Raw genomic sequence first — 27,693 nt, 5'->3', positions numbered from 1 at the left:
GAGGCAATTCTCTGACTCTTTTCTTAGCTTCTTTCATATTTACTATTATATTTCAGTTTTCTGATCTTCTAAGTCAATTCTGGCAATACACTCATGTCAGTGAGATTTCAAAGTATTCATTTCACCAAGATTTAGCATTTTACTAATAAAATTTCATATAGTATCTTAGAAGAATAATTTTTCTTTTTGTTTATTATGCTACGTTTCTTATTTATAATTTCATTCATGTTTTCCTTCTCTCTTTTTAATCTAAAAGTTTTTTTTTAAGTCAACTTTTTTTTTAAAGCACAGTGTTTTAGATTTACAGAGAAACTAGGACAATAGTACAGTGATTTTCCATATACCTGCAACCTATTCCCTTATTATTAGCATAGTATGGTACATTTGTTATAATTAATGAACCAATATTGATCCATTATTATTAGCTAAAGCCCACACTTTATTCAGACTTTTAGTTTTTACCTTTTTTTTTTTTTTTTTTTTTTCTGTTCCAGGGTGCCATCTAGGATACCACATTACATTAGTATGTTAGTCTTCATGTCTCCCTAGGCTACTCTTGGCTGTGCACTTTCTCAGACTTTCCTTTTTTGATGACTTTGGCAGTTGTTAGGAGTACTTATTAAGTATTTTGTAGAATTTATGGCAATTACTATTTATCCATGTTTTACTTATGATTTGACTAGGGTTGTATGTTCTTGGGAGGAAGACTGCAGAGTTAAAGTGCCATTTCTATTTCATCACATCATACTATCAACATATCATTGTTGATGTCAACTCTGATCACCTGGCTGAAGAGGTGTTTGCCATATTTCTCCACTGTAAAGTTCTTCAGTTTCCCCTTTCAGGATGTCTGGGTGGCTCAGCGGTTGTGCGTCTGCCTTTGGCCCAGGCACGGCGTGATTCTGGAGTCCCGGGATCGAGTCCCACATAGGGCTCCCTACATGGAGCCTGCTTCTCCCTCTGCCTGTGTCTCTGCCTCTCTCTCTCTCTGTGTCTCTCATGAATAAATTAAAAAAAAAATTTCCCCCTTTCCATCCTGTCTTTGGAAGGAAGTTACTATGTGCAGCCCATACTTGGGATGTGGGGTGTTATGCTTCACCTCCTTGAAGGTGGAGTATTTACATAAATTATTTTGAATTATTCTGCTTGGGAGATTTGTCTGTTTTTTCCATGTATTTATTCAATCATGTATTTATATTAATATAGACTTGTGGATATTTATTTTATACATTGGATTATAGTAATCTAATATCACTTTATTTTGCTGCTCAAATTTTTCCAGTTGTGGTCATTGGGAGCTCTTTCAATTGATTCCCATCTCTCTCTCTCTCTCTCTCTCTCTCTCTCTCTCTTTTAAGAGAAGTGAGGGCAAAGGGAGAGGGAGCTTCACCTGACAACTTTGAGATCATAACCTGAGCTGAAATCAAGAGTTGGATGCTCAACCGACTTGAGCACCCATCCCTTTGATGTACCTTCAGCATTGCAAGTTTTGTTTTGTTGTTACTGTGCCCTTTCTTACTTTCTGATACTACAGGATGCACCAGACTCATCTTGTGCATTTCCTTTTTAATCTCCCCCCCCGCCCAGCTTGTATATTTCCTATTTGAGTCCTAGAATCAGTTGTCTCTTCAGGGAGCCTGATTCCTCTGATTATGATATTAGAAACCAAGATCTGGATGCTAGATATGGTTGTTGCTACTGGGAAGTCATTGATTCTAGGCCCTCTGAGGAGGGAAATATTTGCGGGCACACTAACCTGTTATATATGCCATCTATAAATATTTCTGTGTGTAGTCATCTGTATCTATATTAAGCTAAACATGGATTCATACTGATGTCTCAAATTTTATTCTATTACTACCTGAATCATTCTAACCACCTCCTCTTGTTAATCTGTACTCTCCATCCAACAGTGAGAAACCTGGCTCTCACCATTGGCCCTCCATTCACTTTTTGCTCAATTCCACTCCATGAGTGGTGATATCAAAATTGTTAACCTGTGCCCCTATAGGAGACAGCTTGGTCAACTGGAGTACAGTGCTCAGGTGCAGTTTCTACTGCCTTTAGTCTTGCAGACTCCATTCATTTCCTTTTTTTTTTTTTTTTTTTTTTAAAGATTTTACTTATTTATTCATGAGAGACACAGAGAGAGGCAGAGACACAGGCAGAGGGAGAAGCAGGCTGTATGCAGGGAGCCTGACATGGGATTCGATCCTGGGTCTCCAGGATCATGCCCTGGGCTGAAGGCAGCGCTAAACCGCAAAGCCACCCAGGCTGCCCCAGACTCCATTCATTTCCACGGGTAGTTTAAGGTAAACACTTTTTCCCTCTACCCACCTCAGTGAGATTGTTTCAGACATTTGTAATACAGTTAAATGGTTAGATGGTCACATTCTGCATTCCATCCTGGGATCCTCTGACATCCTAAATGATATTTTGAAAACTTGCGTGCATTAAGGTTCACTCTTTGTGTTTTGAATCTATAGGTTGCCAAAATGCATAGTGTCATGAAGCCAGCATTACAGTATCATACAGAATAGTTTTCCACTGTGAAAATCCCGTGTGAATTCCTATTCAACTCTCCCTCCTCCCCCCACACAGTAAAAAAAAAGACACTTCTGATCTTTTTTTTCTTTTTTTTTTTCACTGTCTCTATAGTCTGCCTTTTCCAGAATGTTATATAATTGGAATCATACAGATTGGATTCTTTCAGTTAGCAATATGCCTTTAAGATTCATCAATGTCTTTTTGGGACTTGAAGCTGCTTTCTTTTTGTCACTGAATAATATTTCATTCTGTGGATGTACCACAGTTGGTTTATAACTTCACCTATTGAGAGGTATCTTGAGTGCTCCTGGTTTTTGGTGATTATGAATAAAGTTGCTCTAAACATTGTATGCAGGTTTTTTTGTGGATGTAAATTTTCAGTTTACTTAGATGAATATCTAGGAGCAGGATTGCTAGACCATATGGTATGACTGTTTTCACTTTGTAAGAAACTGCCTATTGGGTTGGCCTTACCTTTTTTGTGTAAAGAATGAGAGTTCCTGTTGCTTTGCATTTTTGTCAGTAATTGGTATTGTTTTCTGGATTTTAGCCATTCTAAGAGGTATATGGTGGTATCTCATTGTTGTTTTAATTTGCGTTTGCAAAAAAAAAAAAAATTTGCGTTTGCATTTCCCTAATGGCAAATGATGTTGACTATCTTTTCAGGTGCTCATTTGTGTATTTTCTTTAGTGAGTTGTCTGTTCAGATCTTTTGCCTATTAAAAAAAATTGGATTGTTGTTTTCTTACTGTTAAGTTTTAAGTGCTTTGTATATTTTGGATACAAATCCTCTATCAGATATGTGTTTTGTAAATATTTCCTTGTAGCCCATGGTTTGTCTTGTTCTCTTCACAGTATTTTTTTGTAGAGTAGAAATTTTTAATTTTAATAAAGTTCAATATATCAATTTTGTTCTTTCATGGATCATGCTTTTGGTGTTATATATGAAAACTCATCAACAAAGCCAAGATCACATGGATTTTTTTCCCAGGTTTTTTCTTTTTCCCTTTTTTTTTTTTTTTTTAAGATTTATTTATTTGGAGAGAGCACAAGCAGGGAGCAGCAGACTCCCTGCTGAGTGGGGAGCCCCATAAGGGGCTCAATCCCAGGACCCTGGGATCATGATCTGAGCTGAAGGCAGATGCTTAACTGACTGAGCCACCCAGGTGCCCCCATGTTTCCTTTTAGAAGTTTTATAGTTTTGCATTTTACATTTAGTTGAATTAGTATTTGTGAACAGTGTAAGGTTTCTCTGTCTAGGTTTGTTTTCCCCCTTCCCCTTCCCTTCCCTTCCCTTCCCTTCCCTTCCCTTCCCTTCCCTTCCCTTCCCTTCCCTTCCCTCCCCTCCCCTCCCCTCCCCTCCCCTCCCTTCCTTTTTTTTTTTTTGCATATGGACATCCAGTTAGTCTAACACCATGTTAAAGAGATCATCCTGTCTCCATTGAATTGTGTTGTGCCCAAGATTGCGAATCCGAGAAACCACCAAGGAGCTGACACCGATGCAAACACACGAGGGTTTATTTACAAGCTCGAGCTTGGGTCCAAGTATACCCGACACAGCGGACCAGGGACTTGGACCCCGAGGTGGGTTTCAGCTTAGTTTTTATAGGCTGGTCTAGGGGATCTTCAGAAGGGCTGGAGGAATTTCTCAAGTTCTGTTTACATTTTGATATGGGGCTTTCAAGGGCGTTGAGCTCTGTTCTTATTCTAATCGGGGCTTCCTGCCCTTGGCTTGGGCTCTGTTCTCATTCTAATAGGGGCTTTCTAGGACGTTAAGCTGCAAGCTGTTTTCTTCCTGTACCTGAAGTAAGGTAAAGTTCAGCTCTTCTTCACAGGGGCCTGGGATGGCTGCACTTATGATAACGCTGAACCCAAAGTGGAATGGCCCTAATTTTCTCGGCCTCCACAAATTGCCTTTGCTCTTTTGTTAAAGATCAGTTGACTATATTTTTGTAGGTCTGTTTGTGAACTCCCTCTTCTGTTCCAGTGATCTGTGTGTTCTTTCATCAAAAACATGTTATCTTGATTCTGATTAGTGTTTTCTCTTTTTAAAATCCCACTTATAGATTTTTTTAAAGATTTTATTAGATCCTTTTATGCTTTCAAGAGCCAGTTTTGAATGTCTTTGCTGATTCTATCTTGTTTCTTTATTATTTCTTTTCTTGACCTTGTTCCTGCTTTCTCTAGCTTCTTCAGCTTAAAATATGTATGTTAGTCTGCTAGGGCTGCCATAAAAAATTCCACAGGTTGGGTGGCTTAAACAGCAGAAATTTATCTTCTCACAGTTCTGGAGGTTAGAAGTCCAAGATCAGGGTGATGGAAAATTAATTTTTTGGTGAGGTCTGTCTTCCCAGCTTGCAGATGTCCACCTTCTCACCATGTCCTCATAACCTTTTCTCTGTGTGCAAGGGAAGTGGGGAAAGGATTATTAAAGTTATCTCTGGTGTCTCTTCCTCTTCCTATAAAGCCACAAGTTCTATTAGATTAGGGCCCCACCTAGGGACCTTTTTAGCTTTATTTATTTTATTTTTTTAAAAAGATTTCATTTATTCATGAGAGACACACAGAGAGAGACAGAGACATAGGCAGAGGGAGAAGCAGACTCCCCGCAATGTGCCCAATGTGGGACTCAATCCCAGACTCCAGGATCATGCAGGCAGATGCTCAACCACTGAGCCACCCAGGCGGTCCCCTTTTTAAAAAGCTTTAACTACCTCCTTAAAGGCCTGTCTTCAAATACAGGCACACTGGAGCTTAGGGCTTCAACACATTCATTTTGGAGGGATACAGCTCAGTCTATAACACTATGATAAAAACATCATTGCTATGAATTTATTTCTGAATATAGCCTTATCTCTAAAGTGCATTCTTTAGCAGGTGGTATTATCCCTATTCTCTACAAGTTGTTATCGTGTTATTTCTTTATTGATCTAATAGTTTATTGGAAAATGATGATGCCTTTCCCTTGTTCTCCAGAATTTTTTATAAGCCCTGTATTTTAAAAGGTAATAAAGAAATTTATTAATATTGCTCCGATATTTTGAATTAATTGAAATTCTAGTCTAATAGAACGGTTCTCAGTTGTAGGGGACATTAGGATACGTGCATTTTTGGTTGGCATAATGATATGCATTGGGGGAGGACTGCATCTAGTTCGCAGGGATGAATGAGAACTTCTAGATCTGCCATGCCATAGGCCAGCCATGAGGAACTGTGGCGTGTGTGTGTGTGTGTGTGTGTGTGTGTGTGTGTGAGAGAGAGAGAGAGAGAGAGAGAGAGAGAGAGAATGAATTTCAGGCCCTCTCTCCCTCTAAACATGGCATACTGGCATACTGCCATTGCTGCTTTGCAGCTGTCATGTGTAAGTGTGGAGCACTGTGTGTGGAGTCTCCTTTCAGAGTTTCAGGTGTGCAGTGAGGCAGAGTGCACTCTGCTCTGGGTTTCCTCATTTTCTTTGGTGGGGGGGGGGGGTGTCTCTATCCAATTTTAGGATTTCAACTATGTCCCAAGAGAATGCATACCAGGGACAGCCTCACTTGTGTCACTTTTGTCTACTTTAAATTCATTTCCTCTGATGCTCTTCTAGATCCTTTTCCACTGTCTGGGATGGGCTTTCATTTTGTCCTTAGGTGGCATGAAACAACTTAAATCATATCCTGCAATCTTTCTCTTTGAAGGCTCTTATTTGTAATGTGCTCAGCCCTTCAAACTCTGGCTCTTGAGCTCTGAAGGGAGATTCCCCCCCACCCCCATAATTATTTGTAGTGAGGAGAGGAATCTTTTAATATTTCCTATTAAATTTAATTTTGATGTAATTGCAGACTTAAAGTTTCAAGAAAAGCACAAAGAATTTTCAAAAACCCTTTGTCCAGATTCTCCAAGTGTTAACGTTTTGGCACATCCTCCTCTCCTCTCCTCTCCTCTCCTCTCCTTCCTTCCTTCCTTCCTTCCTTCCTTCCTTCCTTCCTTTCTTTCTTTTCTTTTCTTTTCTTTTTTTTTTTTTTTAAAGATTTTATTTATTTATTCATGAGAGATACACACACAGAGAGAGAGGCAGAGACCCAGGCAGAGGGAGAAGCAGGCTCCCTGTGGGGAGCCCTATGTGGGACTCGATCCCAGGACTCTGGGATCACACCCTGAGCCAAAGGCAGACACTCAACCTCTGAGCCACCAGGTACCCCATCCTCCTCTGTCTCTGTGTCTGTCTCTCTATAGATGTGTCTCTCTTCTGTCACCCCTTTCACAAAAGGACACATGCATATGCGCATCTGCATGCTTGCTCAAGTCAGGAAATTAGCACTGATTCAATACTATTGTCCAATCTACTGGCTTTATTCATATTTTGCCAATTGTGCCACTAAAATCCTTTTTAACAAAAGAAAATCGCTGCTCACATATTGCATTTAGTTGTCATGTCTCTGGCCATTCTTTGGGTTTTATGACATTGGCATTTTTGAAGACTATACGCTTGATATTTTGTAGACTGTCCCCCGCCCCCCCCCCCGCCCCCCCCAGTGAGTGTGTTTATATTTCCACAAGAACAGATTCAGTTACGCATTTTTGGCAGGAATGCCGCTGTGTCCTCCGTGAATCCTATCAGAAAGCGCATGATGTCGATTGTCCTGTAACTGCTGATGTTGACCTCAATCACTTGGTTAATGTGGCGTCTACCAGGTTTTTCTGCTATAAAGTTACTAGGTTTCCTTTTGTACTGGGTAAGTTATCTTGCGAGGTGATACTCTGAGGCTATTGTGTCATTCTTCAAACTTTCACCATTCATTGGTGATTCTTACCTGAATCATTTATCATTATGACAGTTAACCCAATGACTGTTTTCTGATTCCATTGCTTCTTCTATAGTAATCAGTAATCAGTTGTTTTTTTTTTTTTTTACTCTAAGGAAGAGTTTTCTAAAGGAGGACTTCAGAAACTCAGAAAATGCCTTTTTTTTTCTCTTGAGTAGTTAAGCTCCTGTGAGTATCTGATTTTCAAAACTCTTGTTTTTTAAACTCATTGCAAAGGCTCTGGGCTGTGCCCACCTTCTGTCTGAGGTACTGAATATACGGGGTACTGCCGAGACCATGAGTGCCATGTGTGCCACAGGGACACAAGAATAATTTTAGCCTTAGGTTAAAATTATCTCCAAATATCACCTTGCTGTAACAGTTTCTAGTATTGCTAGGTTTCATATTTGTGTGTCTTTCCAGGTGCTTCAGTGTAAAAGTGAGTGAAACTACCATTAAAATGGAATTTGAGGATAAAAAGTCAATATATTACCACTTCAAAAGACCTTTAAACCTCTTTGTCTTTTACGCAAAAGTAAAACCACCAATTTGCTAGATTAACTCATTAAAGATTGTGCAGGATTAAAGTTGTAATGTCAATCCCAATGATGCTACATTGTTATGAATTCCAAATTAGGGAATTGGAATTGACACATTTCTTTTTACTCTCTGGAATTGTATGTTTTGAATTCAGTGTTATCTGTGTGTTAGCATCAATGTATCTTCTGGCAACTTCCTTTGCCTGTATCATCTCTGAGAGGGTGCTTGAATCAAGTTTATTTGTTTATTTATTTTACTTTTACTTTTATTTTTTTAAAGATTTTATTTACCTATTCATGAGAGACACAGAGGGAGAGGCAGAGACACAGGTGGAGGGAGAAGCAGGCTCCTCGCAGGGAGCCTGATGCGGGACCGATCCCGGGACCTCGGAGTAACGACCTGAGCCAAAGACAGACACTCAACCACTGAGCCACCCAGGTGCTCCCCAAGTTTGTTTCAGAGATAGGTGGTGGATGCTAATATCCTCAGGACTTGTCATGTTTCTGAAGCAAAAACCTTTCTGTGCCACAACCTGGCAGAGTCTCTCATGTTGAGACATAGAGACTTAGAAAAAAAAAAAAAAAGGATACTTGTTTATGTTAGCAGTTTCTTGCAGATATACAGTGTCTACATTAGCTAATAATAAACTACAGTGAAACAAGAAGAATTGAAAACACAATTTCCTAATTTCTTTATGAGTATTGGCCCAAGAGCATAATTCCCAAAGCTATCCATCCCAAAGCTGACTTCCTAGAAGTCTCCTGGTTTTCTCTTTTAAACACATGCTTTTATCTTAATGACTAAACCATATATCTGAAATCTTTATTTGGGGACCTAAAAGAAAAAAAAAATACAAAGTTATTCAGTGAGCATATTCTCTGTATTATGAATGTTGGAATTTGGATACATTAACTCCAGAGTTAATGTGATATTTTAGCACACGCCTGTACATCCTCCTTGCACGGAAGTCCTAGGGAAATGCTTTTTGACTCTTGATTTTCTGCTGTTGGTTTCAGTGGCTAATATGAATAGAGATGATGGTCATTTCTACCTGGAAGTGACATCTTAAGAAATGTGTATGTGGGGATCCCTGGGTGGCGCAGCGGTTTGGCGCCTGCCTTTGGCCCAGGGCGCGATCCTGGAGACCCGGGATCGAATCCCACATCAGGCTCCCGGTGCATGGAGCCTGCTTCTCCCTCTGCCTGTGTCTCTGCCTCTCTCTCTCTCTCTCTGTGACTATCATAAAAAAAAAAAAAAAAAAAAAAAAGAAATGTGTATGTGGAGTTGATTGAGGAATATTGCAGAGAATGTTAGATCTTCCTTTTAAACAATTGTTCATGTAGATGATTTCTTATTTTGTGTATTGAACAAGTGATGTTTTAAATCTACAGATCCTACTCACTGTGAGCTTGAAGACACGTTTTTCTCAGTGTTTCACACTCAGGTCCCTCCAGAAGAATATGAAAACCATATACAGAATGACAATCAAGGTTTGTTTTAATTTGTGTGATTTTGCGTATCGTCACAAGAACATACTAGCTCCATACAGAAATAGTAACAGATGAAATGATTTGATGTAATTTAATCCAGAGATAGTTTGTGAAAGCAAGTTAAGGTTCTAGATGAAACAAGACTGGTCATGAGTTCATCACTGTTGAAGTTAGTTGTTGAGGGTTTATTATACTATTCTTCCTAGTTTTGGATATTTAAATTTTATATAACAAAGAGTTAAGGAAAAGCTAGCTGCAAGTAATAGAAAACTAGCTTAAGCAAAAAAGAAAATTTATGGAAATAATCCTGGAGGTAGACTCCTTTTTTGATTCCCTAGAGCATATTCTGTGATTAATTATTGAGAGGGAGACTCCATTTCAAAATTGCAAGAAGACAACAACTGATGCAACTTGGGTTAGATGCCTATCCTTGGTCTAGCCAATTCATCCAACTCACCAAGGGTTAGGGTTAATAGGGGAACATGGCAACTTGTTCAGTTGATCACCACCAGGTGGAGGAGAGGACATTTCTAGTGAAAGAGTTCTGACCAGACAATTCAATGTTTTTTTACTACAATTTACTAAAAGTATATTTAAAAAAAAACTATCATAAATATATTCATGAACACATTTGAGTTACACTAATGTTGTATTGTTTAAGAGCGTATGAAACTTAAACTGAATGAATAATGTTGGGCCCGCGGGATCAAGGGGGATCGGGAGGCACCAAAAAAAAAAAAAACGGGGGCGGACCCCCCACCTTGTTGCCCCCACCTCAGAGCTTTCCCATCACCAGCAGACCACCTGGGTACAGTCATCAGGGGGAGACCAGACCTATGCAGGAAACCTGAACCGGACTTTACCAGGCCCCATTAAGGGCATAAACATACCGATTCCACCAGTAATATGCCCTAATACCTATCACCCCGTACACACACACAACCCCTTACCCCTCCCCCCTTAAAAAGCCCACTTGCCCTCCCCTGCGGCCGCGGAACCTCCCCGGAGAGCGCACCCCGTTAAAAGCTTGTTTCGACCAACTTTTGCCTGGCCCTCTCTATTTCATTTCACTACCAATCAGATTAAACCTGACAAATAACCAAATAACCTCATATTTCTTTTTTTTTTTTTTTAAATATTTTATTTATTTATTCATGAGAAAGAGAGAGAATGAGAGACAGAGAGACAGAGAGGCAGAGAGAGAAGCAGGCAGGCCCCACGCAGGGAGCCCGAGGGACTCTATCCGGGTCTCTATCCCAGGTCTTCAGGATCACACCCTGGGCCTAAGGTGGCGCTAAACCGTTGAGCCACCTGGGTTGCCCATAACCTCATATTTCAACTTAAAAGACTATATACACAACTTGGCTTATAGGAGAAAGTTACATATTTTATATCTAAGGAGGCCACTCACCAAAAAAGTAACTTATACTTTAACTATTGATAGTTGATTAAAAAAATCACTGATTAAAGAAATAAAATCCTAACTATAAAACACAGATTTGTTTGCCTAGAAACCTGTAAGTTAAATTTGAGTGGAACGTTTTTCTTACCCAAATTTATTTTTGTTTGAAAAGAATTTAAATCCAGAAATCTTATCCTTTTCTTGGTTCTTCCCAACTATCATTATCAAAATATATTCTTTAAATTATTAAATTTGTATTGAATCTTTGATAACTAGCTATAAATATACCAATTGATTAGCTCCCTTAATCCTCTTTATTGACATACTCTCTTCCAAAACAAAGATGACTTTTAAGTAAACCTTCTCTGGATTGAGCTACTGGCTAATATTTTCCCCTTTTGGACTTTTAAGTGGCAATTTATCCTGTTTAGTAGGGTAGACATCACTTGTCTTTTAAGAAGACGCTTCTTTATGCCTGTTTTTAGAGCTTTAAAGATACGTTCGCATGATCTTGTTTTAAATGCTTTAAATGTGACTACAGTGAAAACAAAATATTTAATAAAGGGAATAAGAGTCCATAAGTATTTTTCTTACTCTTGTTTTGAGTATCCAGGGTCTGAACAACTCAGAAGTTGACTCAATTTTTTTCAAAGGTTGAGAAAAAATGACAAACTGAGATGAGCTCTAAGGGTTTGCACAGGTAGGATGTCAGACATTCAGGACACTTATGCCCAGACCTTGCTTAAAAGACAGGTTTGAACAAAAAGTTTCTGTTCAGAGAGGGTGAAAACATATTAATAGAATAGCAGGAGATGACTCTAGTCTTTAGGGAAAGTTTTGTTTTATATAAAGACTAAAATAAATGTATTGATTCGTTTTATTTGAGTATAATTGACACATGTGACACTAATTTCAGGTACATAACATAGTGATTTGACAAGGTTATACATTAATCTATGCTCACCACCAGTGTAGCTGCCCTTTGTCACCATGCAATGCTGTTATAATACTACTGACTCTCTTTCCTGTGCTGTGCCTTACATCCCCACGGCTTACTCATTCAACTGGAAGCCTGTATCTGCCACTCCCCTTTGCCCTCTTGCCCATTTCCTCACCCTTCTCCCTCTGGCAGCCATCACTTTGCTCTCCTTGTTTACAGCTCTGATTCTGCTTTTCATTCATCTATCTGTTTTGCTTTTTAGATTCCACGTATGAGTGAAATCATATGGTATTTATCTTTCTCAGTTTGACTTATTTCACTTAGCATAAAACCCTCTAGGTTTATTCAGGTTGTCACAAATGGCAAGATCTTTTTCTCTCTATGGCCAAGTAATATTCTAGCATGTGTGTGTGTGCGTGTGCGTGTGTGCGTGTATCACATCTTTATCCATAACAATAAATAATATATATTAGGATTCTGGATTTGGAATTTAGAAGTTACCCTATATATGTTTTATTTCTTCTATATCTTAATGTATGCTTATATATTTTAATGCATGCTTTATATCTTATATATTTAACGTATGCTTAATGTAATTTTAATTTAAAATTTTATCGTAATGGACACATAATTATGAAAACTTTTGAACTTTTTTAATATTAGATTTTACTTATGATGTGGAAGGAAACGAGTCATTAATCAAAGCAGAAAAGAAACCTTTTTCAAATACAGAAAACATTGAGCTCAGGGGTAAACACAGCCAAGATTTTATTAAGCGAAACATTGAGGTATGTACTTAAAAATTTAGAAATCAGAACATGGGATTAAATGAGTTATGGAAATGAAAATAGTTGTGTTTAGTGTCTTTAAATATTTTTTTGATCATAATACATATATATGTAACTGAAAGAGTATATATAACTGAAAGAAAAGTTTTAGGGACCAGTACTTCACTATTTTTTATTCCATCCTATCTTATTCTCCTCTTTTAAAAATGCTAGCTGTAATTCAGTATACTTATTTCACTACACAGAAACTAATCTGGTTCCTGCAATTTGAAAAACATTTGCTTAGATAATAGTTTCACACGTTTCCCAGATTTTAAATTGTGTTATTAGTAAAATAGACCTTTTAAAGTAGTGAGACTGATTATATACGTGGTGCATTTAGAAATTTGCATGGAAAATGCTCCTGGTAGAGCTGGAGAGGCCAACTGGTTGTCTGTTCCTTGCTCCCTCCAGCTGAGCCTCCAGGAAGCCTTTCACTTATCTCTTGCCTTGATTAGCTCCCTGCCTTAGGGTCTCAACCTTGGTCTTACAGGCAGACTGTGTCCTCTAGACAGACTAACCAAGGGCTCCTCTATTAGATCAGAATGTCGATTAATTAATTTATAGCAAGAAATGTAGGTGCAGTGGCAAACCACTCTGGCAGTTACTAGACGAGTTAGTGAAGTTAATTCACAAGAGGAGAGAGTTAAATAATTCTTCGCAGTTCAAGCCAGATGCTCCTTCCACGGCTGGACATCATTTCCAGGCAGATTGGATCCATGGGTCAATGTGCCACTGCCAGGACTGGCCTCTGAAACTCTCGCTTTTTCTCTTCCAGTTCCTCTGATCTGAAGGAAACCTCCAATTTGATCTGTCTCTGTGCTGGCTCATTGTATGTTGATTTATTTACTTTTCCAAGAGCAATAGTGTTTTTCCCATATCCGAGTTCTTGCTGACACAGACAGTAGTAGCCTCACCATGGGTTTCCCTTTTCTCTCTTTTCAAAAAGATTTTATTTATTTATTCATGAGAGAAACAGAGAGAGAGGCAGAGACACAGGCAGAGGGAGAAGCAGGCTCCATGCAGGCAACCCGATGTGTAGGACTTGATCCCGGGACTCCAGGATCACACCCTGAGCTGAAGGCAGACGCTCAACCGCTGAGCCACCCAGGCGTCCCCCTTTTCTCTTTTTAACAATAGCAGATGAATCTTTATTCAGAGCCCTAATATGACAGTCTTGAAATTTAAAAGTAAGTTTATTTAGGAGAGAATGGGACATTCGGCTGGCAAGTGGGCACCTTCGTTTTGCATGCGACGAAAGAGCAATTTTGAAATGGGTGATGGTGAGAAGGACAGGAAGCGTTTTATTCAGAAGTGTGCCCAGTCCCATACGGTGGGAGAAGGAGGGAGGCACAGGACTGGACCAAATTTTCATGGTCTATTTGGACAAAACACAGGTCAGACCCCCGGATTTTCTTACCTGGTTGCCAGCAAGAACAACAAGAATCCCAAGAAGTACTTCCCTGGAAAAAAACCATCTTCCTTGGTATTAAGAAGACAGCGGAGAGGACAGACTTGATGGTTCCAAAGGCACAGTGGTTGGCTACTGCCTTGTTTATTACAAACTGGAAATGTCTCATGACTTCTTGTGTGTGCACCGTATTTAAATTGATCTCCTACACCAAAATTCAAATCATGAATGGCTGATAGAATATATCTTTTGGACAGTCCTGCCTGAAATAAGATTGGCTTGTGGTTAAATGCACATGATCAGTTTTTTGAACTTTGATAGTAATTCCGGTTCAGCACATGCTGTCACTGTTCCCCTTCTAGAGATATGATTGGAACCGATTGGTAATATTCAACTTTTCACAGAGATGGAAAATGCCATCTCTAAACCTGTAGGCGATGGGGCTTATATTTAGATTTATATAACTGCTATGTTTATTTGCATACTGAGGAAATCCCTTCACTATGTCACAGAACAGCAAGACACAGCTGTGTTTTTTAATTTATTTTTATTTATTTTTCAGCCGTGTTTCACATTGTGTTCGTTAGTCTGTTAAAGGCAAGGGCTGAAGATAAGCTGGCAATGTCCACTTTCTCTTTTTGGTCTTAACTATGCCAATTTATTTAAAATTCCTTGCATCTAAAATATTGCCTTTTGCTTAATGAAAGGCATTTTCATGTGGTTTATGTATAATATTAAACCAAGAATATTTAACATGTCTCACATTTTATAGATAATCTATAAGGTCAGACAGTTTTAAAATTCAGTGTGAACAGGATACAGTAGCATACTTTGCTTGTGAATTCTTTACTAAGTCAGACAAAGTCATAATTTAGGATTGTCTTTTAAGCAGCTTTTCGAAAACATAACTGTAGAATTACCATATATGCATGATTGGTAATGGTGCTTTTACCAACACACTAGAAGGATTAAAATTGAGGAGCTATATCATCAGCACAAATTTGCAAATTATGTGATAAGGCTTAAAATAATTAAAAACAAAGCCACAGATAAAAAAAAAATTAAAGGAATTTCATTCACTAGATAGATGTCCCATAGGAAGTGGCAAGAAGATTCCTTCCAAATATCTCAGCAAATATGTTATTACATTGACAAATATTATATAAAGAAAAGTTTGCAAACTACCCATGTTTGTTTTATTTTATATTTTATATAAAATGTTTGTGGAAATGGCTACACCAGAGCCTGCTTATAGCAGGAATATCTTTGCTTGGAGAATGGACCTATAGCAAAAATTTGGCATAAAAGAAAACTACCTCGCAAATGAAAAATGCCTAATCTCACAAATTTTACCTTGGTGTATCTGTGCTATAGAAGTCTCAGGTCTCATTTTTATGTTCCTGAACTATGAACTGTTTTTTATTAATACATTCTGTAGTTGGCCAAGAATTCAGGAAAGCCCGTGGTCATGACTGACAGAGAGAAGAAAAGGCTGATTGAACTTTTAAAGGACTTAGATGATGGAGATTCGGGGCTGTCCTGTCCTGAGGTATGTAAGCTCCGATATTCAATGACCTCTACACTTCTTTTTTTTTTTTTTTGGTAGTTTCAATTTTTTATTTAAATTTCAGTTAGTGGGCAGCCCGGGTGGCTCAGTGGTTTAGCGTCACCTTCAGCCCGGGGTGTGATCCTGGAGGCCCAGGATCGAGTCCCACATCCGGCTCCCTGCATGGAGCCTGCTTCTCCCTCTGCCTGTGTCTCTGCCTCTCTCTGTGTGTCTCTCATGAATAAATAAATAAAATCTTCAAAAAAATTTAAAAAAATAAATTTCAGTTAGTTAACACATAGTGTAATATTAGTTTCAGTTGTAGGACTTAGTGATTCATCACTTGCTTACAACACCGGGTGTTCATCACACATGATTTAATCCTCATCACCTGTTTAACCCGCCCCCAACCCCACCTCTCTCCATCAACTCTCAGTTTGTTCTCTGTTAAGAGTCTGTTTTATGGTTTGCCTCTCTCTTTCCTTCCCCCATGTTCATTTGTTTTGTTTCTTAAATTCCACATACGAGTGAGATCATATGTATTTTTCTTTTTCTTATTGATTTATTTCACTTAGCATAATACTCTCTAGCTCCAACCACTGCAAAACATGCCTAATCGTGTCTGATCTTAGAAGCTAAGCAGGGTTACGGCCAGGTTAGTATTTGGATGGGAGACTTCTGTGCTTCTTAACTTTAATTTTTTGTCATGTTATTGACCCATTAGCATAAATTTTCAGTAACTTTTTAAATTATGGGACAATATTCTCTGACTTGAAAAAAATCCTGTTTTACAAACTTATGTTTATTGAATTTTTCAGATTTATTCTTGGTCAATTCATTATTGACTCTCAGAGGATTATTTTTTTTTTTTTTATAAATTTTTTTTTTAAAATTTATTATGATAGTCACAGAGAGAGAGAGAGGCAGAGACACAGGCAGAGGGAGAAGCAGGCTCCATGCACTGGGAGCCCGATGTGGGATTCGATCCCGGGTCTCCAGGATCGCACCCTGGGCCAAAGGCAGGCGCCAAACCGCTGCGCCACCCAGGGATCCCTCAGAGGATTATCTTACGTCACTTTAAGAGTGACTGCACAGGGCAGCCTGGTGGCTCAGCGGTTTAGCACTGCCTTCAGCCCAGGGCCTGATCCTGGAGACCTGGGATCCAGTCCCATGTCAGGCTTCCTGCATGGAGCCTGCTTCTCCCTCTACCTGTGTTTCTGCCTCTCTCTCTCTCTCTCTCTCTAATAAATAAATAAAATCTTAAAAAAAAAATAGTGACTGCTCATTAGTTATCACAGTCATAACCTCGGACTGCAATGTAATAGGCTTCGTCACTGACAACGTATAAATGTGTTTCTCTGTTCTTTTATTTGGGACATTTATTATCTCTAAACTGGTTCTGGGGCGTTTTTGGTGGAGTCTTCAGTAATCCTAACAAACACCATCCTGCTCCCTACCCAGTTAACCTTGAGCATCCAGGTCCCTGAAGAGTACAAGTGTGGGTGTTTATAGGACATGGGCAGGTCAGATAATCATTTGCGCTTGTTTACTAAACTTACAGCAATATTCTTTTTATTTTAAAATTTTTACATTTATTTTTACTTATTTATTTTTAAAATTTATTTTTTTAAATAAAAAGCCATGTGCCCCTGGTTTTGTTATTAATTATGAAATTAGGCAAGCCGCTAGCCACTGATTCTCTGGGTAACCACACAATGGCATGGTAAATCTTCCTATGTACCTAGGAATGATGTAACAATGAATTTCTGTTGTTAAATGTTGCCTTTTATGTATTATTTTTGTTAGTGTCTGTGCCTTGTCCCTCTCTTTATTTTAAACTCTTTTCTATAATTTTATTTTTTGGTAGATTGTTTACAAAGATCATATAGCTGGATTTTTGTTGCTGTTATGTCTTTGTTTCTTTATCTTTTGTTATTATTTCCTTATTCTTAATCTCCTAATGAGGATATTTAATTTATTCATATTTATTATGACCACTGACAATGTTTAGACCTTTTTTTGACATCTTATTTTATATTTCATTGATTAGATTTATTTGGTTTTCTTTTTTTAAAAATTTTTTTATTATTTATTTATGATAGAGAGAGAGAGAGAGAGAGAGAGAGGCAGAGACATAGGCAGAGGGAGAAGCAGGCTCCATGCACCGGGAGCCCAATGTGGGACTCGATCCCGGGTCTCCAGGATCGCGCCCTGGGCCAAAGGCAGGCGCCAAACCTCTGTGCCACCCAGGGATTCCCTTTATTTGGTTTTCTTAACTTCACCTCTTTTTCTTCTCATAGTTTGAGGATTCAATTCAGTATCCTCTATCTGAGCTAGTGCTGCTAACCTTCAGTTTCTTAAAATACATTAAAATGTACATTTTTTCAACTTCAACAATTATTCTCTAAAATCTTATATCTTAACAAGGACTGATCTTTGGTATTTGGCTTTTATTTACCTTTCTTCCATTTTTTGCTCCCTCCAGAATGTTGGTCCCAAAATATTAAAAGTTTTTACCTTTAAAAATGGTATACTTCAAAACAACAACAATATGGCATACCTCTCGTATTTTAGGAATCTTTCTCAGTGGTAGCCAATTTTTTAGCCACATCATTGCATGGACCTTGTCAGGCATTTTGATCTGAAGGCTCAAATCTTTCTTAGTTTAAAAATGATCTTCTATTATTCCTTTGTTTCCATGACATCTTTTCTCTCCTTTTGGGCTTACCTATAAAATGGGATATTGATGGGGAATGTGATGGGCTGCAGGTAATAAAACGCTTTATAAACTGTGGCTTAAACAAGTAAGGAGTGTATTTTGCTTCAGTAACAAGAAATCCAGGTGCAAATTGCTAGTGTTTTTCTTTATTCCTGTTCTGTATTCTTAGTATGGTTTTGTTTTTAGGTTGCAAGATTGCTGTTCTCTCTGTAGGCATTGTGTCTATTTTGGAGCTGGAAAGAAGAGGGAAAGGGTAAAGGGAAAGGGGACACTCCTCTGAGGCTTTGCTTTTCATTTGGGAGTGTGTGGTGTTCCTGGGACTTCCACCTGCAACTGGTCAGCCCAGCTGTGTCATGTGGTCATTCATTTCACACATCACTGCAAGTAAGACTGGGGTTCAGGCATTTTGCTTTCTCACTTTAATAGCATAGGAAGCAAGGAGAAAGGAAGTTGGAAAGGGAGATCAGGTTAGTCAGTGTACAAGCCCACAGGTAGGTATAGAACCTCTTGGGTCTCTCTTCTAGGTCTTATCTTTTTTTTTTTTTTTTTTTAAGATTTTATTTATTTATTCATGAGAGACACAGAGAGGCAGAGGGAGAAGTAGGCTCTGCGTGGGGAGCCTGATATGGGACTCAATCCCAGGATCTTTGGATCATGACCTGATCTGAAGGCAGAAAACCACTGAGCCACCCAGGTGTCCCTCTCCCCTGGGTCTTATAATATTTTTCTCATAATCTTCATCTTTTAAGTCATTTTGCTCAGATGAGCTCATTCCATAGTTTTCAACCATGTGTCTTCTGCTACTAGCTCTTCAGCCCTCTTTTGAGATTGTTTTTATTTTTATAGTTTTGTTGTTTTGTAAACTAATATTTGCTGAGAGTTTTTTCTGAATGTATTGTAAGGAGAAAGAGGATCCTTTCTTATTATCTGGCATGAGGGATAGACATTTCATACAGAAATTCTATAAATTCCTGGCACATGCTGGAATAGATTCAGAGGAGGAAGACAGGAAGTATGGTGAGAAGAATGTAGGAACACTTTGAGAAAGGGATCCATCAACTATATTCTTTTTTTTTTTAAATATTTTATTTATTTATTTGACAGAGGGAGAAAGTGTCCATGCAGGGGGAGCAGCAGAGGGAGAGGGAGAAGCAAGCTTCCCACTGAGCAAGGAGACCGATGTGGGGATCCATCCTGGGACCCTGGGATCATGAACTGAGCCAAAGGGAATTGCTTAACCTACTAAGCCACCCAGGCATTCCCATCTAATATATCCTTTTTTTTTTTTTAAGATTTTATTTATTTATTCATGAGAGACACAGAGACAGAGAGAGAGAGGCAGAGATACAGGCAGAGGGAGAAGCAGGCTCCATGCAGGGAACCTAATGTGGGACTCGATCCCAGCACTCTGGGATCATGCCCTGAGCCAAAGGCAAACGTTCAACCACTGAGCCACCCAGGTGTCCCTACATTTATTTTTTTTATTTATTTTTTTAATCTTTATACCTAACATGGGGCTCAAATTCACAACCAATTCAAGAGTTGCACACTTTTCTGACCAAGCCAGGAAGATGCGCCTAAAAGATTTCTTTCTGTTTTGGGAATTTATACCTGCAAATGAATGGCACTCCCCAAAGCCAGATCCCTTTACTGCTAAGATGGGTTTTGTGTTGTATCTCATATTATTCACATCTAAATCAGTGTAGAGGGTGCCTGGGTGGCTCAGTGGGTTGAGTGTCTGCTTTTGGCTCAAGTCATGATCCAGGAGTTCCAGGATCGAGTCCCACATGGAGCTACCTGCTCAGGGGGAATCTGCTTCTCCCTCTGCTCCTCACCCCACTCATCCGCTCTCACTCAGTCTGTGTCTCTCAAATAAATAAATAAAATCTTAAAAAATTAATGTTGAATGCATGGGTTTGGTTGCAGACCCTTGGTTACCAGGCTGAGCCCTCACTATAAAGGAGGGTAGAGCATCTTCTGGGTTCCATCTTAGGGAGGCAAGACCTCTAAAAGCTAGAAATTTCCCATACCTAGCAAGGGTGTCTGGAAGGTGCTAGATGGAAAACCATGATACCAACTACTATATATTATATATAATTTCCTTCTATAGCAGTATAGTGCATGAAACATTTACATTTCTGTCAAATTTAATCTGACATGCTCTTTTATTTCCAGTGTCATTGAAAAAGAATTCCATTCAAACAAAAATTTAAAGTATATCAACCAAATATTTAGTCATTGATTCCATAGCTTGTTTTTGTGTGTGTGTATGTGACTCATTATTCCTCATTTAGATCATACAGTATTTATATCCCTTTTATATAGGAAAAATTAACTGGATTTAAAAAAAATTGTGACTAAATATTTTCTTATGATGTTATGTATAATAAAGTATAAAGTTATATATAATAACTTTTATATACCAACTTACAAGTATATTTAAACTGTTTATTACTATATCATATCCTTGTATGGATATACTACAAGCTATTCACTTTTCCCTACTTTTAGACATTTGAGCTATTTGCAATTATTTTTTATTACAAATGACATGGCAAACATGTAAGTCAGTGTTCTGGGTTGCAAGAAAAAGAGATGGACTTCAATAAAAAAAAAACAGAATAGACATTTTGGGAGACTTGGATAGCTCACAGACTTGGTGGGAAGTTCGGAGCGCCAGATTTGTAACCCAGGAGGATATTAAGGACCCAGAAACATAACTGTAGAAAGTCTTTAGAAACAGGCTGGTTAGGGGCTGCATCATGGCCACCAGACACCCCTGCTGCATCACTGCTGCCACCCTCACCAACACTGTTACCAACATTGGATCCCCAGGGTCACTGCTGTCACCATTAATCCCCACCCTACTTCCCGTGCATCCTGTGATTCCCTCTCTTTCCCTCAAAGTCCAGGGTGTTCACTCTGACTGGCTAATTCTAATTCTAGGTCATTTGCTTATCTTCTTGATGCCAGTGGGTAGGGAGAAGGGGGGTCTCGTAGGGACCTGTCTCCTACTAAATCTCATGCAGTGTTTGGTTTCACTGTGACAGGAAGGGCAATTGGATGCTGGGGCTAGAGGAACATATGTAATTCTTTTTGTGTAAGTTTTTGCTCGTATCTCTTCTGGTTATCACCTAGAGATTGATTCCTGGTATTAGAGTTATGAAACCAAAGTGTATGAAATTCTTAAACTTCCTTGCCCCACCCCCTGGCCCTTTATTTTTAATGTTTTCATGATTCTTCTGTCCTTATATTACATGTTTCTCTATGTGACCACATCCATTCCCATGGTTCAAGGATTTGAGCTACTATAGATACATTAGTGAGTCCATAATACTTATTTCCAATCTAGGTCTCTATCTTAAACTTCAGACAAATATATTTAACTACCTAACATAATCTGTGGCTATCCTAGGGGTTTATGTGAATATCAGATGGTCCCAAAAGAATTCATCATTTTCCTCCTCAAACCTATTATGTCTCCTGTATTCCCATGTTTGGCCAATAGGACTACTATACCTCTAGTTCTCAAAATCCAGAATTTGGTTTTTATCTTTGATCCTTACACCTCCTTTCATTCTTCTATCAAATTATCTCTAGATTCTGTAAATTCTACTTCTTAAGTATCTCTGAAAAAAAAAAAAAAGTATCTCTGAAATCTGTTCTATGTTCTGTATTCCTAGGAAATATTCCTTAGTTGAGGTGCTTATCATTTTTGTTCTAGATTATGGCTTTTGCTTCTCTCTCTTTTTTTTTAAAGGTCTATTTATTTTAGAGAGAGTGCACATGTGTGAGTAGTGGGAGGGGCAGAGGGAGAGAGAGATATGCTGGGCTTGATCCTAGGACCCTGAGACCATGACTGAGCTGAAATCAAGAGTTGGACGATTAACCAACTGAGCCACCCCGGAACCCCACCAGCTCTAGTTTTAAATGCATAACAAATCATGATGTTTCCCTGATTAAGATGATTAAGATTGATTATTTCCTCCAGGAAGCCTTCTCTGACCACTTTGTCTCTCTGCTCCTTCCTGTCCACAAGTGTTAGTTGTCCCTTACAGATCCCCATGACACCTTGGGCTCACCAGCAGTCTTCATAACTTGGTAAAATCTTTGTTGTCAAAAGACCGAGAACTTCTTGAGGGCAGAGCTTATGAGATTCATCTTGAATCACCAGTGCCTATGTAATGCTTATGCACAGTGGGTGCTCAGTATAAGATTTTTGAATGAATGTTATGAATGGGTTTTAACCCATTATGAAACAAATATTAGTTGAATAAGGAGTTAGATGACCAATTAAACTCACGAAATCCAAAAAAACTGTATTTATGCACTCTATGTTACCTTTCAGGGACAAATCTTGAAAATACCATGTCTGTTATAGGGTAAACGTGATTTCTTCCTATACGATGTATCAGAAACCACCTTTTCAAAGTGGAAAAATGTTATAAGAACCAGACTATAAGGCCAAGAGATTTATTCCACAGGGGAAAAATCCTGCAAAATGCAAAATATACTTTATACAGATATGGCAGATAATGAAACTGGAAACTATTTACTTTTGTTCTTTCACTATCCAAATGTTAATTTTGTGTTTTCTGTATTGTTTTGGCACGTGTGTGTGATGAGCATTGACATAGCAGTCTGGAAGGGATATTTTGCAAGAAACATAGCATGGGAATAACCTGGTGACACTTGTTTCCTCTTAGGGTGATGAGTCTGGCTGGCTGGTCCCAGGAGAAGGATACACACTTGCAATCACCCAGCACCAGCAGCTTGCTGAAATAGACACAAAGCTCCAAGAACTTTCCGCAGCCTCATCAACAAGTTCTAGCTTCTCTCCAAAACTTGAAAACCAGGGTGACCAGGTAGGTTTAATTTAAGAGCACGCAGACGGTACAGGTTTGTGTGCTAAAACGAGTTCACATAATTTGACAATCTGCTTGTTAACTAAAGAAGTTTCTCCCCAAATGCCTTTTCCATGATTATAAATGCAGTGATAGTAGTTTCCAGAAGTGCGTATATTGTGTGTATTTTTCTTTGGTGACTTCACTAACTCTTCATTTTTCTGTTAGTTGATAATTTGCTGGGAGAGGTCACTTAGGAAATATTTATTTTAATGGTATTATATCCTTATGATTTAAGCTAATTCTTGATCATGAACAGGAGGCAGGATAGAGAAGAAAATTGATAGAGGGCTCGTTTGTCCTTTAAGAGCCTTATTTTTCTTTTTTTTTTTTTATTTTTTTTAATTTTTATTTATTTATGATAGAGAGAGAGAGAGAGAGGCAGAGACATAGGCAGAGGGAGAAGCAGGCTCCATGCACCGGGAGCCTGATGTGGGATTCGATCCTGGTTCTCCAGGATTGCGCCCTGGGCCAAAGGCAGGCACCAAACCGCTGCGCCACCCAGGGATCCCAAGAGCCTTATTTTTCTTAATTCCTCTGTTCTAGGTCTCAGCAGTGGCAGCTGCTTGTTCCTTACACTGCCAGATTCTTCTTCTCATTTAACATTAAGCAGTGAAGCTCCTTATGTTGACCTCTCTCCTCTGAGGACTTTGAAATAAATGTATTTTCCTCTCTTGATAGTTCTCTCAAATCAAAGAATACCTGTTTAGAAAAACAGAAGAGTTATGACAGCTTTGTAGAAGTAAAATTGTCTTTTTCACCCGTCCATGCTTCATGGGATTTAGCTTGGAGTTGAGTAGTGGTTTTCACCCAGAGGGAAAATGGTTGGTCTTTTGTTACTGGACCTCTACTGGTTTTGAAGACATTTCACCAAATCATTTTCAGTACAATCTTAGATGCATGTGATTTTTTTTTTTTTGATTCTAAAAAAGATTTAAAAATAAGTATTCTATAGGTAATAATTCTGCTTTATAGTGAGTCTTTTTTTTTTTTTTTTTTTTATAGTGAGTCTTTAATTGAAGGTTGGGGATATGGTTTTGGGCTAGTCGAAACAGCTTCAAGGGAAAAGAGGAGTGTTAAGATCTTCCCCAGGGCTTTGGCACTAGTTACATCACTAGTTTATTTATGTCACCAGGTGCCATTTCCCAAAAGGTGGAAGCCAAGACAGGGAATTAAATTGTTCAGGGATACTCTGTTCTTTTTGTGTTACAGCTGATTTTGTTGTTGTTGTTATCATTATTGGATTTCAAGGGTAGCTGAGATCCCAAAGCTGAGTAATGATCCTAAAGGTAGGAAATACCTTTTTTATGATGGTCAAATGTTATTCTTTATGGAGCGAGTGAGAATTTAGAGATTTGCTTAGCCAGTAGGGCTTAAATAAAATGACTATGGTAATATTCTGTTATCAATTTTTAAAAGATTTAATTTATTTATTTGAGAGAGAGAGAGATCATGAGCAGGGGCAGAAGGGTAGTGGGAGAAGCCGACTCCGCACTGAGCAGGGAGCCTGATGAGGAACCCAATCCCAGGACCCTGGGATCATGACCTGAGCTGGTGCTTAATCAACTGAACCACCCAGGCACCCTGTCATTGTCATTTTTTTTTTTTTATTTTTTAAAACATTTTATTTATTTATGACTGTCATTGTCATTTAAGTCACATTTTCAGAGTTCACATTTATAGTTCAGAAAAATATTTAAAAGATACTAAAAGGGAAAACCAGCCAGTATATTACTTAGTTGTCACATACTGAGATTATATATTTTTATGTGAAATAACATATGTTTGGAGACTCTTGCATTTTAGGACTTTAGTTGGATGCAGAAACAGAAATGTAACATCATAGTTGATGAAAAGAAATAATTAATGCTCCTTGCATGCAAAAAAAAAATGACTTTTGAGCTTTTGTTCCATTTCCTCTTGGCGTTTTCTCATTTCTAACTAAAACCAGCATTGTGCATTGAATTTTCAGGCCAGAAATGCTAACATGGCAAATTATTTTGCAGATATTATTTTTGGATTGGAATTCCTTTTGGATAAATCCACTGAAAAGTATCTTGGTTAAGCCTTGCATATCTATGCAGTTGATGAATGGGCTCCAATCTGTTGCTGAACCACAAATATTCATAGTGCATATCCACATTATTTTTATTTTTAACCCTTCTGCAAACCATTAACTCATCAGTAATTTTTCTCTACGCTCCTTATGAAAGAATGTCTTTTAAGTGGAATATGAATTTCCGTTTTTCAGCAATTGGTTCAGCAGTATTAATCAAGTGCTCACTGTGTAGGAATTGTAGAGTACTGAAAGACAAGTCAGGCAAACGTAGAACCGCGGAGTCAAAAAGCCTCACTTTGAGTTCTGGCTTTTTCCACTTAGTAGCTCTGAGGCCTTGGGCATTCATTAGAAGCATCCTGAACCCTAAGTTTCCTTATCTGTACAGTAGTAATAACAACATCATTCTTCAGGGCTCTTTTAAAGGATGGATGAGTCGATTTGCATAAAGTGCCCAGCACTGTGTCTGACAAAACTCAACCAATGATGTTATTATTATAATAATAAGTGACTTAAAGAACACCTTTCCTTATAGGAGGCACAGAATATATGTAGATAACTGTGGTACAAGACAACACAGGTAAAAAAAAAAAAAAAAGACAGATGAGCACACTAGAGAGCCCCAAAGAGGCAAAGTGCTGTGATGCTTCCGGGGAGAGAGAGAAAGCACATCCAGAAGGAGCGTGAAGGAAGGCCAATTCCACAGGTGAGGGACAGGAGGAGGAAGAGGACCTGTGAATGAGGCAGAAAGGGCCAGAGGCCCAGAGCAGGCCACCATTAGACAGCAGGAGGTTGAGAATTGGTAGCCTGCAGGGCAAATTTGACTCCCATAGGGGTTTCCTTTAGCTCACACAGGATTTACAATTTTTTTAGCTGGCATTTCAAAATTGGGTGAATCCACATAAATGTCTACATTTCTAGTTTTTCTTGAGAAATTAGAGCATCTGGCAACAGGAAACCTGAATCCTTGCTTGGCAAGCTACAGGATTGATCTGAGTAGCAACTGCTGCTTTCTGCAGAGCACCAATTCCCCAATTTGCCACAGTATCCCCGACTCCATATTGTATTGCAGGCCCCAAGCCTCCTGTGTGCATTTAAGTCTCTCACTCAGCCCTGCACAAGCCATCAAAACATCTTTGAATGCCTGCTTGTTTTGTGGGGGATGCTGTGGTAGGTGACATTGAATGTCCAGACTGGTGTGTGGCTTCATCTCCTACCTTAAGGCGGCTTGTAGCATCCTGAGGGTGGGATGTCAACCGAGAAGAAGTGGTGGATTGACCATCCAGTGAAAGGAGTACACAGTATGCCACTGGATCATATGAAAAGTATAGAAAGAACATGCCAGGGGATCCCTGGGTGGTGCAGCGGTTTAGCGCCTGCCTTTGGCCCAGGGCGCGATCGAGTCCCACATCGGGCTCCCGGCATGGAGCCTGCTTCTCCCTCTGCCTGTGTCTGCTTCTCTCTCCTCTCTCTATGACTATCATGAATAAATAAAAAAAAAAAATTAAAAAGAAAAAGAACATGCCAGCTGGGAGGGTTCACAGTGAAAGGAAGGGTTATTTGCTGAAGGCATGATATATTTAAAAAAATTCCTTTGGAGACTTTTTTATTTATTTATAAAATTTTGGTCAAGAAAACAATTTCCCAAACAAATTGAAAGTGCAGACTTTGTGACTTGCTGACTATGGCAACTCTGAGGTGCTAAATCGGTAGACACATGAGCCTAGGATGGTACATGTACTCGAGTCAGAATAATTTGAGAGGCTCCAGAAATATGGGGCAGGGATTCAGGAAGTTGTGAAAGCAGCGGTTGAGAAATCTTCTTTTCCTTTGGAGCTTGCTGATTAGGGTATTCTTGGAGGATACCCTGGTCTGGCTCTTAACTTTCTGGCAATATTTGAAAAAGCAGAATTTGGCTTTTACATATCTGATTTCCTTAGTGTAAAACAAAGCATGTGATCACATTCAGAAGGAAGAATGGCATATTACTACTATTGCCGTAATGTGCATAATATCACGTGGGTGCCGTTTTTACATCTGGTTTTTATTTCCATTTCATCTTAGCAAGAGAGAACTAATTGAAGCAATTTTTTCCTTAAGATCTGTGGTTTAACTGTGCATACCTTTCCATATCCATCCCCTAGCCCCTCCAACAAATCAGTTAGTTCTTTCCTCATATTGTAAATCCCACCATAAAATTGAGTGATGTTCTATAATTTAGTTGCCATATTTCTTAGTTGTTGCTGTCTTAGATTCCAGGTTTCTCTAGAAATATCTAAGATATAGGAGTTATGTGCATATTTAGTTTCTTAAGTCTTTAGCAACTGGATTCAATAATAAATTCTATCCAGTTTGGCTCTTGTAAAGAAGTGTAATTTATTTGCATCTCATGCAATCTGTCTTACTAAATCTAGAATTCCAGTTCCTGGTTAGGTTTTTTTTCTTTTTCCTGGTTGGGAGGGGGTCTTCAAATTGTCCTCATTGACAAGAGGCATTTCTTTGTTCTTAACCCAGTTGGTTTAACTGA

The 27,693-nt window shown here is 38.7% G+C and overlaps 1 protein-coding gene across 2 annotated transcripts in view; it reads left to right on the top strand.

Annotated features, from left to right (window-relative positions):
* Positions 1–27,693, top strand: part of FSIP1 (fibrous sheath interacting protein 1) — a 194,422-nt gene that overhangs the window by 31,483 nt on the left and 135,246 nt on the right. For both annotated transcript variants that reach the window (XM_025998444.2, XM_072738234.1), the window contains 4 exons: positions 9,263–9,361; positions 12,367–12,491; positions 15,380–15,490; positions 22,913–23,071. In XM_025998444.2, coding sequence (XP_025854229.1) covers positions 9,263–9,361; positions 12,367–12,491; positions 15,380–15,490; positions 22,913–23,071 — 494 coding nt within the window. The remainder of the gene's footprint in view (positions 1–9,262; positions 9,362–12,366; positions 12,492–15,379; positions 15,491–22,912; positions 23,072–27,693) is intronic.

The sequence above is a fragment of the Vulpes vulpes genome, chromosome 15, assembly GCF_048418805.1.
Source record: "Vulpes vulpes isolate BD-2025 chromosome 15, VulVul3, whole genome shotgun sequence".
In the NCBI taxonomy this organism is placed as follows: Eukaryota; Metazoa; Chordata; class Mammalia; order Carnivora; family Canidae; genus Vulpes; species Vulpes vulpes.
The sequence above is the reverse complement of the archived record's forward strand: the minus strand, read 5'-3'. Positions and strand labels throughout refer to the sequence as shown.